Below are 13,257 nucleotides of genomic sequence, written 5' to 3'. Positions count from 1 at the left end.
CTACATAGACTTTGTTATATGAGACAAGAGCGGCATGTGCGGGCGCATGGCTGAGGCATGCCTTTGGTATATCAAGACCTCTTGAAGGTGACCAACGCCGAAAGACGTGAGCGAAAAAGCAAGCGTAGGGTAGTCCCCTCTGATGCCAGCTGCATCCCTCCTACCAGATGCCCCTGGTCCTACAGTCTCGCTCCCCAGGGAAATCTCAGGGATACACAATGGTGCTTTCCCAGGAGTGGTAGTGGTCATCTCTCTGCCCAACATTGCCCTCCAACAGCATCCTTAGGACTCAATGCACTGTGTCCTTCCACAATTCGTCAGGAAGCATTCACGCCAACACACGAATGGTGCTCTGCCCACTGGCTGCCGGGCCTGAGGCCCAGAGCAGCCGGGAAGGAGGGGCCAGCAACTCTGAAGGAAGGGCGGCTCCAGGCTTGGCTGCAGCAGCCAGGAAGTCCTTTGCTGCCCCTCTCAGCATCAGGCAAGCGGGGCTGGACCCCCGCCCAGGCCCACACCACATCCTACCTGACCCCCTTTCATGTCCTTCATGTTCATGGCGTTCTTCATGCCTTTGCCCTTCTCCTTCTTGTTCTTCTTCTTCTTGCAGCAGCATTTCTTGCAGATGCAGAAGCAGCAGGTGAGGAGCAGGAGGCCGGCGACCACGGCGATGGCGATGAGCGCCCAGGGAGGCACTGCCACACAGAGGGTCCCCACAGTCAGCACCCTGTGCCCCGCAGGCCCCCACCCCATGGCCTGGGGAAAACTGGGTCAGAACTGAGCACCCTCCCAGCCCCGGCGCCACATTCCTTAACTGCTTGTCTATGAGTATCCAAATCCGCGGCCATAGGATTCTGAGTACGCACCACGCACCACGTATGGTATGGATGCTTTTCTTGAATACCCTGCTGTCTCCTTAGTCTACTAAGAGGTGCAAGCCAGGAGTTTATACGAAAGAATACCTGTTTGGGTCTATTAGACTCTGTGTGTGTGTGTGTGCGCGCGCGTACGCACGCATGCACACGCGCGCACTCTCCTATTTTAGCTTTTTGGCTCAAGGCTACCACTTCAGCCACATCTCTCCTCCTGGCTTTTGGGTCTTTGATTGGCGATAAGAGTTTCATGGACTTTCTGGCCCAGGCTATCTTTGAACCCTGATCCTCAGATCTCAGCCTCCTAAGTAGCTAGGATTTCAGGTGTGAGTCACTTTGGACTAATTTGATCCTTGCAGATCCTTAAGATGGCATGGTCCGTAGCACATTTGTACATCCCCAAAGTCCCTTGTTCCTGATCCCCAGTCCTCCAGCCTGGTCTTGAGGCAGACTACACAGAGGCTTCTTCAAGTCTCATCCACCCGGAGGGCTGGGCTCTGAGCATTCAAGTGCTCCCAGCCCCCTCCCCACCCAGGCTGGCTGCTCCCTGTGCTAGCCTCCACCTCCACCTGCTCCCCTCCATGTGGCTGCCTTCCATCAGCGGACCCCTGCGGTCTCCTCCACAGGCAGCCCCCTACCAGGAATTCCAAGCGCAGCAGGCTTTTGTTTTCTATATTCCAAGACAAATTAGGTTTGAAATGTAACTGTAAACTTGAACAATTATTTCTATTTCATAACCTTTTGTTTTCATCTTTTGGTAGTTTTTTTTTGAAAGAACGACTCCCCCCACCCCACCTCAGGAGACTGAGGCACAAAAACATAACCCCATCCAGGCAGGTTCAATCCTCTAGACCTAGCTACTTGAGAGGTAGAGATTGGGAGATCACGGTTCAAGGACAGCCAAGGCAAAAAGAAGTTTGTGAAACTCCATCTCAACAAACGGCTGGGTAGAGTGGCACACACCTGTCATCCCCAGAATCACCGGGAAGCACAAACAGGCAGATCACAGCCCTGGCAAGTCTGTACAAAGAAAATAACCAAAGCAAAAAGGGACCAGAGGTATGACTCAAGTGGTAGAGCGCCTACCAAGCAAGTGCAAGGCCTTGCGTGCAACCCCTACAAATAACTTTGCCTCGTTTGTTCTGGCCCTGTTTGTCCACTCCCTTCCCTAAAGGATCCAAACTAAGACACAAGCATTAGGGAAGAGCTCAGGCCAGTGTGTCCCCCCCCCCCCCCCCGCCCCGGCCCAGGCTCTGCCCGTGCCCCATCCCTGCACCAAGGCCCCTCACAGGGGATCCTGTTGATCTCATTGAAGAGCTTCTCCTTCAGCTGGGCGAACACGTCCTCCTTGCTCTCCCCCGCACCCCCGCTCTCCGTGGAGTTGTCTGCAGGTCCCGGTGCGGGTGCAACTGGCATGGTGGCCGTGGTGGTGGCGGGAGCCACCATGGGCTCCTGGTTCCTCTTGAAGATGTTCCTCATGGTGGCAGAGGGGATGGCTGGAAAGGACAGGGGAAGGGGGCCGGTGAGCACCGCAGAGGTCTAACCGCAAAAGGCCTTGCCCAAAGGACAGGGGCAACACTCTCTAAAGCTAAAGCTACCTAGGGGGATCCAGGTCTTGTCATCAGTAAGTTCCCAACCTGTCTGGCACCCACAAGGCCCTGGGTTCCATCCCTATCTCTGTAAAGAAAGAAAGAAAAAAGCTAGTGCATATCATTTCAGGGCTGTAAAGCATAATCTCCATGCAGCATCTCATTTAATCCAAGCTTCCTGTCTGATGGCCTTTGGCTGACCGCAGGCCCTGTGGGCTGGTCATCTTTACATCCCTTTAGACGTAACCTCGCGACAACTCAGAGGGAGCAGGACTTTCCCTGAGGCCTGCGTGTTTAGCCTCGCCCTCCACATTCTCTGCCAGTTCCCATGACCCCCGACTCTGGTCACCCCAGGCCTCCTCCTGCTGCTGCCCTCAAGGGCTCTTCCCCAGCTCCTTCTCTGTCTTCTGTGTCCCCCACGACACTGGCTCAGGGTTACATTAGCTCTTCCTTTCGGAGCCAGTGCCCAGATCCACAGCCTCTCCCCCACCTCCACCCCCACGCAAGGACTACACCAACGGCCCGGCGTTCACCTGTGGTAAAAGGAATCTACGATTATTGTAGACAATTTTTGGAAGACAATGGTGTCCAGAGATCTAAGGTCAGCGTCCGGCACAATTTTTGTCAAGATTTTTCTGTTTTACGTGTTGAAACCATACCATGCCATGTTTTTTGTTTGTTTGTTTTGTTTTGTGGTGGTGGTGGTTTTGTGTGTGAGTGTGTGTGTGTGTGTGTGTGTGTGTGTGTTTGCCAGTACTGGGACTTGAACTCAGGGTCTCAATGCTCTCCCATAGCTTTGTTGCTCAAGGCTGGCACTTTACTACCTGATCCACAGTCCGCCTCCAGATTTTTGGTGGTTAATTGGGGACAAGGGGTCTCACAGACTTCTGTTTGGGCTGGTTTTGAACTGTGATCCTTAGATCTTAGCCTCCTGAGCACCAAGGATTACAGGTGTGAGCCGCCAGTGCCTGGCGAAGTTATCCTTAATGACAATTTATAGAGCCGAGCACCTGTGGCTCATGCCTGTAAATCCTAGCTACTAAGGAGGCTAAGATCTGAGGATCACAGTTCAAAGTCAGCCTGGACAGGAAAGTCCACAAGACTCTTATCTCCAATAAACCACCAGAAAGCCAGAAGTGGCACTGTGGCTCAAGTGGTAGAGCGCTCACCTTGAGCTGAAGAGCTGAAGGACAGCACCCAAGCCCAAAGTTCAAGCCCCACAATTCACACACACACACACACACACACACACACACACACACAGTGTGTACTTTTTAATTAAAACATCACAGAAATGGGACATAGCATAATACACACTGCACAAGAGTTTCAAAGAAAAGCACCAGCCTTTCCTCGTGGTTTATGAGGATTAAGCTAAATCTACAGTGTACTCAGTGGGCCTCTGAAGGAGAGTTCTAGAGACTCTGAAGTCCAGTCCTTCCTGTAAGAACCTGAGGGCCCCTCAGCCCCATGGAGACAGCCCAGCCTTAAGTACAATGCACTGAGCACCTGTGCGCTCACCGAGCCTTTAGTAAACTCTTCTGATGAGCCAATGTAAAATAGTCTCGATCGCTAGCTTGTTTTAAAATAAAGAATGAATACGCCCTGCAACTCCTCTTCTTAAAAACACACTTTATTGAGATGCAATTCATCAACTGTGTCATTTACTCATTTAAAGCACACATTTCAGTGGCTTTTAGTGCATTCCAAGTTGTGCAACTAGTACCACAATCTAATTTTAGGATCTTTTCACCATCCTAAATGGAAACTCTGAACCCATTAGCAATCTCTCCCCATTCCCGCCTCCGCCCAGCTCGGCAGTCAGAATCTTCTTCTTGTCTCTGCAGAATTGCTTGTTGTAAACATTTCATCTACGGGCATTCATAAAACACTTCATATAAAGGCAGTCTTCATAATGGCCTCCTTCTATTCAGTGTGCTTCAAAGGTTTATCCTGGTCATGGCATATGTCGGCTTGCCCTTGGTTTTTATTGCCATAATAATATTCCATTGTAAACCAGGTACTGATGGCTCACGTCCGTAATCCTAGCTACTCAGAAGGCTGAGATCTGAGGAACACAGTTCAAAGCTAGCTTGAGCAGGAAATTCCATGAGACTCTTATCTCCAATTAACCACCAGAAAACTGGAAGTGGCGCTGTGGCTCAAGTGGTAGCATGCTAGCCTTGAGCTGAAGAGCCGGGCGACAGCACCCAGGCCCAGAGTTCAAGCCCCATGTACCGAATAGGGCACGTTTTTGATTTGGCCACCTGCACAGGGGTGAATTTGGGCTTCTACCTGCAAGATAGGAAGTTTCAGGTGCTCATGTCTCAGCCCCGGCAAGCTGTCCAGCCGCATCTCTTGCTGCTTCTGATCTGCATTTCCCTGGTGACTAATAAGGCGAGCACCCTTTTATGTGCTTCTTAGCCACTTGAGACATACCTATTCAATTCCTCTGCCACACGTTTTTAATCAATTTTTAAATTATTGAGTTGTAAGAGTTCTTTATCTATTCTAGACACCAGTTCCTTGTTAGACCTGGGGCAGAGTGACAGCTGGACAGACTCCCATCCCCTGGACACACCGTCCCACGGACGGCCACACACCAACCCCACAGGACACAGAAGGTGTCAGACACATGATTTGCAAGAACATGCTTTAATTCCAGGCTTATCTTTCCAATACTTTTTGATGGTGTCCTTTGAAACACCAAGGTTTTTCATTTAATGGTGTTCACTTGGCATATTGCTTTGGTTTTTGTTGATGCTTTTGGTGCAGTATGGAGGAAACCATTACAGCACCCAAGGTCACCACAATTTGCTCCAATGTTGTCAGTTATGAGGTTTATAGTCTTAGCCCTTGAGGGAATATCTATAGTCCAGTCCCCTAGAAGTGGTTTTATCTGTGTGGTGTAAGGAAGAGGTTCAAGTACACTGTGTGGATTTCTATCTAGCATAGCACCATTTACACAGATCATTTTCTTCCTATTGAAATACAAGGTTCACCTGGGGACTCACAACTCCAGTGCACGGACTGATGTGTTTATCTGTGTGTGTGCGCGCGCGTGCATGTGTGCACGTACCAGTACTGAAGCTGGCTCTCACTTGGCTTTTTTGCTCAAGGTGAGGGTTCTACCACTTGAGCCATACCTCCACTTCCAGCTTTTTGCTAGTTAGTTGCAGATAAGACTCTCATGAGTTTTCCTGCCCAGGATAGCTTTGAACTGCAATTTTCAGATCTTAGCTGTAGCTAGGATTACAGGTGTGAGCCACCAGAGCCCAGCTCTACCTGCATATTCTTATGCCAATACCATCCCTTCATTTCAATTTACCACATAGCAAGTTCTGAGCTAAGGCAGCATGAATCTTGCAACTTTATTCTTTTGTTAAGATTGTTGGGTTAAGGCTATAGCTCTGTAATAAAGAGACCCTGGGTTCAATCACAGCATGGAGAAAGTCCATAGAAAAGGAGTCTCACAGACTTTCCTGCCCAGGCTAGCTTCGAACCACCATCCTCAGATCTCAACTTGCTGAGTAGCCAGGATAACAGGAGTGAGCCACCAGCATCCAGCTTCACCACAATCTGAGCTCAGAAGTGACGAGTGCATAGTAGGTGCTCAGCACATTAGGATGAGGCACGGGTGGTGTCCACGCCCGTGTCGCTGCTCAGACCTCACCCCCATGAGCACTTATGCTATCCTCGGCCATTTCTACAGCTGCGACCCTGGAGAGAACTCAGCAGGGGAGGGGGCGCTCACCCACATGGACGCCCAGGGGGAAAAGACGCTGAAGACTTGGCTTATGTTCTCAACACTTCTGTGAGAAAAGGAGGCCCAGAGAGGGGCAGCGGCTGGGGCCCCAGGCGACCCAGGCACTCCCGAACCCCGCAGCATGGAGGCAGGATCTGTCTCTGCACCTCTAGGCCCACGTCCCTCCTCCAAGCCCAGGACCTCGGCCCCAGCTCAGATGCAGGGACCCCGTGGCCCTGACTGCAGGGAGGAAGAGCAAATCCCTGGGGTGTGGAGCTTCTTAAGTCTCCCTGGGCCCCACAGCTCAATCCTGAGGTGGCAGCCATTTGGAGAAGTTGAGGATGATAAATAGACCGGACTCCCGGGACTCCCAGGATGGAGCAAGCCGCTGTCTGGTCAGAATCACCCGGGCAGGGAAGCATGAAATGGCACCATTAGCCGCACCTTGGCTGCGGCTGCCCCAGAGGATCCAGGCCTGGGGGCAGGGACTGCACCTGCGGCCAGGGTGAAGGGCTGAAGAGGGAGAGCCGTCCAGGCATGCCCAGGGAGCAGGAGTCCCTGAGGAGGGGTGAGGAGAGGCAGCCCAAGCCTGGCCCACATCCAGACCCTCCCAGGAGCAATGACATTGCTGTTCCTGTCCCCCCTCCCCCCCCACACAAGGCCTGACCTCTGAGCTGCAACGTGCCGGCCATCTACATCCAAACCAGCGCCGTCTGAAGCAGGCTGTCAGCGGGCTACACTTTGAAAAATGAGACCGTAAGTGGCTTGGAAAGCCGTGTAGGAGAGGTGGAAGTTCAAGAGCAATTGCTGGAGGCTGATTAGCCTGCAAGGCTCCCTGACCCTTCGTGAGGCCCCCCACCTGCTCTTTTGCTACCCCAGGCTGCAGCAGCAGGCGGAGCAATCGCAGAGCCTGCAGTGAGCACGAGGTACTGCAGGCTGCGTGGCCGGAGAAACAATCGTGAGAGGGGACGATAATTACCATGGTCTCAGAGATCAGGCAAATTTCCCCCAGACAGGCGAGTGACCCACCCCGGGTCACACTGCTGGTCAGCAGAGAAACTGGAATCTACATCTGCCTGAGTCCCGTCTCCTGTCTCCCTCCTCCTTTCTGTCTGCCAGGGATGAGGTGGCTCACTCCTGCAATCCTAGCTACTCAGAAAGTTGAGACCTGAGGACAGAGGTTCAAGGCCAGCCAGTGTAGAAAAGTCCATGAGACCTTTATCTTCAATTAACCAACAAAAAAAGCCAGCAGTGGAGCCATGGCTCAAGTGGTAGAGTGCCCACCTTGATTGCAAAGCTAAGGGGGAGTGCCCAGGTCCTAAGTACAAGCACCAGAATCAGCGGAAGGAAGGAAGGAAGGAAGGAGGGAGGCAGGGAGGGAGGGAGGCAGGGAGAGAGGGAGAGAGGGAGGGAGGGAGGCAGGGAGGGAGAGAGGGAGAGAGGAAGGCAGGGAGGGAGGGAGGGAGGGAGGGAGGGACACTTCTCTGGAGGTTGCACACACCCAGGGGTTCACAGTGCTCCCTGCAATCCTGGGTTTAGACTAATCGGGGACTTAGTTGAACATAGAGTGGGAGGGAGGGGCAGTTAGGAAAGAAGCAGAGAGGGGCTGAAGCAACCGGGCTCTTAGCTCAGACACAGGTGCGCATACATGCACTCCCAGCAGGTGGGCATGGGTGTGGTGCTTGGAGGGTCCTCACTGGGCCAGTGTAGAAGCCTCAGCTCCGGGAGGCCTGAGCGGCGCTGTGTGTGTGTGCAGATCAGGGTGAGCCAGCAGTGGAGCCTGCAGTCCCAATCAGTATGCGAGGAGTTAGCACCACGCCTGCGCGGTGATGGGGAGAAAGGCCTGGGCCGTCTATCAAATGCATCTCCCTGGAAGACAGGGGCTGGCGAGTGTGGGGATGAGCGGGTGGCAAATTCGGACTGAGCTGTGTGCCTCTCCGTACATAGCCTTGCCATCTTGAATCCCACAGATGCATCTGCCCGTCCCTTCTCCCCGCCCAGCACTTCAGGACCGGGGAGCTGGGTCTCGGCCTTACAGAGAGAAAGCAAGGGAGGAGATGTCCCCCTCAGAGCCCTGGCTGTCCCCCCCAGCATGCTAGGGGATCCCTGTGTCCTTTCTAATGGGACTGTCATCAGAATGGGATTCCACAGCAGAGTTAGCTCAGGCTCCATCCTCTCCAGAAGCATGTGTGCGCGCGCGCGTGCATGCGAGTGCGCACACACATGTATACATGCACTCCATGGCCAACTGCCACCCCAAACCAATTAACTATGACTTGGGGACTGCAGTTCTGTGGATTACCCCATTCAGGCCTGGCCTCGATTAAGACAGATAATGGAGAGCTGACTAGCTACAGCTTGTTTAATCTTTTCCGGCATTGTGTTTGCAGAAGGCGATGTAATGAGATGGAAATAGGTTAGCCAGCAAGATGCCCGTCACGGAAGCCAGCGGGCTAAAACCCGATCAATACTTAAGGATAAATTTATGACTTTATTTTTTGCACCAAAGCTCTAGTCCAACATTTGGTCCTAGGAGGCAGAGGATAAAGTTTTAATGAGTTAATTTTCTAGCTCATTTCGAAAATAAATTACCCATTTCTTTATGTTCCTTGTGTGCAGAGGCCTGGCACAGCCCGCCTTGCTGGCTTCACACACACTCTACCTGGCAGCCAGGCTGCTGCTCACAGAGACAAGCGGAGTCCCTTTTGGACTAGGATTGGGGATGCTGGCCATAAGAACTGGAAAGCCCTTCCTGAGGTCTAACTTCAACCTGCTGTGGCAACACTTAATTTCTACCTTTCGCGTGCAGGCTGAGAGCAGTAAATCCCAGGTCACAGGGAAGAGACCGGAGGCAGAGGCCACAACGCGGAAGCTCAGGCTCTGATGGCTGAGGGTAGGCCTCCTGCAGCTCTCAAGCAACGGGTATAACCTCAGGACGGCCTCGTCACCTCGCTGGCCTCCTCAGCTCACACATCTGCAAGTGAGGGTTAACCAGCCCTGCTCTGCCCTCCTTCGGGCTTCAGGAAGGCTGTGGTGACCAGAGAGGAAACTATGACGCAGGCCCTGCAAACTGCAGCACCTCCCCCTGCCCTGCTTTGCTCTCAGTCCGGACTCCAGACATGTCACACTCAGTCTACAAGTGCTGAAGCCCTTACCCAACCTAGAGGCCAGGCCTTAACTGGCCCGGTAGGTGGCTCAGGCCTGTCATCCTGGCTATTTGGGAGGCAGAGATTGGAGGATCAATGTTCAAGGCAAGCTAGGGCTTTATGTCCCAGTTCACAAGACTCCCTCGCAAACAACTGTTGGACACAGTAACTAGCACACACCTGTCAACCCCAGCAACACAGGAACCACGATAGGAGGATGCAGCCTGGGCCTGCTCAGCATAAAACAAGGCACTATCTCAACAATAACCAAGGGAAAAGGGAGCTAGAGGCATGGTTTAAGTGGAAGAGCATCTGTCTAGCAAGTGGAAGGTCCTAAGTTCAAGCCCCAAGACCACAGAAACAGAGGCCTTGAAGGGACAGATGAGCCCTCCTTCAAGAGACATGAGTAGCACTGCACCCGCGTTCGGCTCCCTGGCTTCTCAGCACTGCTGCCGCCCTGCCCAGCTGGCCACGCCCTGCGGGTTCCACACGCACTGCAGCTAGCTGTGAAGATGGAAAGCCCAGGCTAGGCCCATCGGTGCCCTCTCCTCTGCCCTCGCGGCCAGGGCCACTGGCCAGGCAGAAGCTCCCACTGTGGGGATGGGCCAGAGACATCCTGGTCAAGGGGAGAAGCTGAGAAGCCCACCCAGCCACGGAGCCCGGGCAGCCTGCGGGCTGCAGCTGCTGACAGTCCGGCTGCCTCTGGGTTCCACAGAACCTCTAGTGGCCCCCACTTCGCAGCACCCCATAGCATCTCCCGTGCATCTCCTGGGGCAGAGAGCTAACTGGTGGGCATCAGCTGCTGGGAACAGAGGTGGGTGGCATCCTCAAATGTGCAACTGAGCCAGGATACATGGAGGCTTGGACAGCGGGCTGGGGCTGCCTGGTGTGGGGAAGCACTGGAGAGCAGGAGTACTGACTGAGCCTCAGGAGGGACGACAGTAACCCATGGCGCTCTGCCCAGCAGACCCAGGAGGGCTGCTGTGCCCAGAGCATGCAGGATCACCGAGATGGGCACAGCCGGCGCAGCTCTGCCCTGAGAAACGCACAGAACCTCCCACCATCCACGGAAGGCTTCCTGCACCCGTGGCATGGCCACATAGCCGGTCCTGCAGGCCACAGGCCTGTCTTCGTTTCAGCTGAAAACCTTCAGCCACTGATGTGTCTTCTCACTAACTAAACTACAAGCATGAGCGCAGCTAAGTACCGCCCTCCGCAGACGGGCAGAGCCAAGGGAGAGCAAATGCGGGTGTATGGTGAATGGGGGGTACATAGGATGCATGTGGGGTGTATGTAGGTGTACGTGTGGGCTTGTGTGGGTGGTGCTTGGCGGGGTGCAAGGGTGTGAAGGAAGGAAGAGTTGTGTGGTGGGGCTTGGGTATTGGGGTGGGGGAGTGTACTCCTCTATGGAGAGAGAGCCATGGGGCAGGGAGTTGGGCTGTGGCTAGGTGCCAGGCACCCTGGCTCACCGGGAGAGACTCTTGAGACTCCCGCCCTGTCCTCCCTTGGGGCCTGGCTGCTGAGGCCTAGGAGCGCCCTCTGCTGTCTGAACAGAGCAACTGCCACCTGCAGCCAATTCACTAGCACCATGCCAGTGCCCACCTGGCACACAGCTGAGCACTCCCTGGCTGACTGACACTAGGTCCGAGTCAACACTCATGCCCTGGAAAGGAGGAAGGAGGAGGCTGGTGGGGGGGCTGGCGGGTGGAGGCTCCATTAGCCAAGTAATGGAGCAGAACGTGGACACCACGGCGCTCAGTCTGCGTGCCCTGCCTGAGGGCAGAGCTGCTCTCCATCTCTGTGGCCCAACGCAGATGAGCTATAACCGCCCATGAGGACACAACGGAGACCACAAGGCTGTGCGTGTGGGACACACGTAGGAGCACGTGTGGCTGTGAACGTGCGTGCAGAGCTACAGATGTGTGCAAACAAAGGTGCCGGTGTGCGGTGCAGAGGTGTGTTATATAGCAATGGTGAGAGCAGGAGGGACGGCATCTCCAGTCATACGGCTTATACAGGAAGCCACAGTCACTGCTCAAGGCCCTGGGCTTGGATAATGAGGGGGACAGACTACAGTACGGTGGCCTGAGACGAGAAGAGACCCCAGGGCCTAGAGCTTTCGCCACAGCACCACTGATCCCTTACTAGTCCCTCAAGCGGTGGGCAGAGCTGGCATCTCCAGGTGTCATTTCCTCTGCCACAGACAGGGGTCTGGCCTGTCTTGAGAGATGTGATAGGGCTCAAGCAAGCCTCCATGCTGGCACAAAGTAGACCTTGCAAATGCTCACTTCCTTTGCTTGGCTCTCCCCAGAGGAGGCGAGGTTAAGTCCGTGCTGACCACCTGCACAAGATCACACCTGGGTGCCCAGGTGCCCGTCCGGCTGGGGACTCTGACCCCTAGCCCAGGCCCTGTCCAGAGGCCCAGGAAGGCTGCTGTGCAGGGTGTGTGATTGGGGAGCTGGAGCCCCAAACTTTCCTCCCTGTTCTGCATGCTCCTCTCCGGAGGCTGGGTCCCTCCTGACTGGTGTCCAAGCTACTTGTATAAACCCATGTCTTGTTTACCTCCTCATTTCCTGCCAGTGCCCTGAGGAGCCAGGCCGCAGGTGACTGAGAAGGCCGCATGGGAGGGTCTCACCAGGCCTGCGTGGCCTGTCAATGGTGGGCGGGACAGCCTGCTCCAAGACCTCCAGAACGGCAGAGGTGAGCAGCCTCTGGCAGGCAGAGCCTCGGAGGCACGCCGTGAAGACGGCGGTCTTCACTGATGTCTGTCCTTTCTGACCTTGAAAATGAACAACTCTTGTCACGTTTCACATCTATTCTTTTATCTGGTTTTTTTTAAGACAGGTTCCCACTGTGTAGCCCAGGCTGGCCTGGAGTTGGTGATCCTCCTACTTCAGCCTCCTAAGTACTGGGATTACAGGTGTACCTCACCGTGCCCAGCTCCTGATCCTTACATTTACTTCGGATTCTATGCCAGGCCCTCCACTAAGCACTAATGCAACAAGATGAACAAAATCCAGCCCTATCTTTGCATATGTCGCCAGGGAGATGACACACTCTGGCCTGTGTGACAGCTGATGTGATTCCTGTCACTTGACAGAGAAGACAACCAAGGCCCCGCTGTGAACTTGAACCCTGACTTCCTGGCAATAGCCAGCCAAGACCTCTTTCCTTCTCAGCCATCAGTGCCCGTTTCTCAGCCCCTCTGGGATGAGGAGGTTCGTGTCCCTAGGAGGGAATGTACTGAGAGGGAGAGGGGACCCCACTGCCTCCACCATGAGAGCTAGCCGCTACCATTCCCATACCATAAACGAGGAGGCAAGACAGTGCTGAAAGTGAACTATACAACTAGTGAGTGGGGGAGGGGAGGAAAACGGAGAGAGTGAGGGAAGGGGTAACATTGTCCAAAAAGAAATATACTCAGTACCTGACTTATGTAACTGTAACCCCTCTGCACATCACTTTTCTAATAAAAGCAAGAAATTTAAAAGAGAGAGAGAGAGAGAGAGAGAGAGAGAGAGAGAGAGAGAGAGAGAGGAAGAGAGAGAGAAACACTAGCCAGGTGTCGGTGGCTCACACCTGTAACCCTAGCTGCTCAGGAGGTTGAAATCTGAGGGTTACGGTTCAAAGCCAGCCTGGGCAGCCGAGACTCTTCAATAAACTACAAAAAAAAATGTGGAAGTGGAGCTGTGGCTCAAGTGTAAAAAAAGAAAAGCTCCCGGGACAATATCCAGGCCCTGAGTTCAAGCCCCAGACTGGCACAAAAACAAAAATAAACAGGAGGAGACCGAGGCTGGGTAGAATGTGAGGGAGGCCTTTCATTCACACTGTGGCAACCTCCCCTTTCCACATGCAGAGCTTCCCGTCCGTGGGCTCAGCTGGGGAGCTGCGAGCAGGCCGGAGATGTG

At 53.9% G+C, this 13,257-nt stretch overlaps 1 protein-coding gene across 4 annotated transcripts in view; it reads right to left on the bottom strand.

Moving 5' to 3' along the window:
• The window catches only part of Syt2 (synaptotagmin 2), a 105,301-nt gene that overhangs the window by 13,138 nt on the left and 78,906 nt on the right, over positions 1-13,257 (bottom strand). For all 4 annotated transcript variants that reach the window (XM_070041814.1, XM_070041813.1, XM_070041815.1 and 1 more), the window contains exons 2-3: positions 2,159-2,365; positions 526-692 (exon numbers count right to left, since the gene is read on the bottom strand). In XM_070041814.1, the coding sequence (XP_069897915.1) occupies positions 526-692; positions 2,159-2,348 (357 nt within the window). In that variant the 5' untranslated portion in view covers positions 2,349-2,365. The remainder of the gene's footprint in view (positions 1-525; positions 693-2,158; positions 2,366-13,257) is intronic.

Source organism: Dipodomys merriami, unplaced genomic scaffold, assembly GCF_024711535.1.
Source record: "Dipodomys merriami isolate MVZ:Mamm:240054 unplaced genomic scaffold, mDipMer1.0.p SCAF_31, whole genome shotgun sequence".
Lineage (NCBI taxonomy): Eukaryota > Metazoa > Chordata > Mammalia > Rodentia > Heteromyidae > Dipodomys > Dipodomys merriami.
The sequence above is the reverse complement of the archived record's forward strand: the minus strand, read 5'-3'. Positions and strand labels throughout refer to the sequence as shown.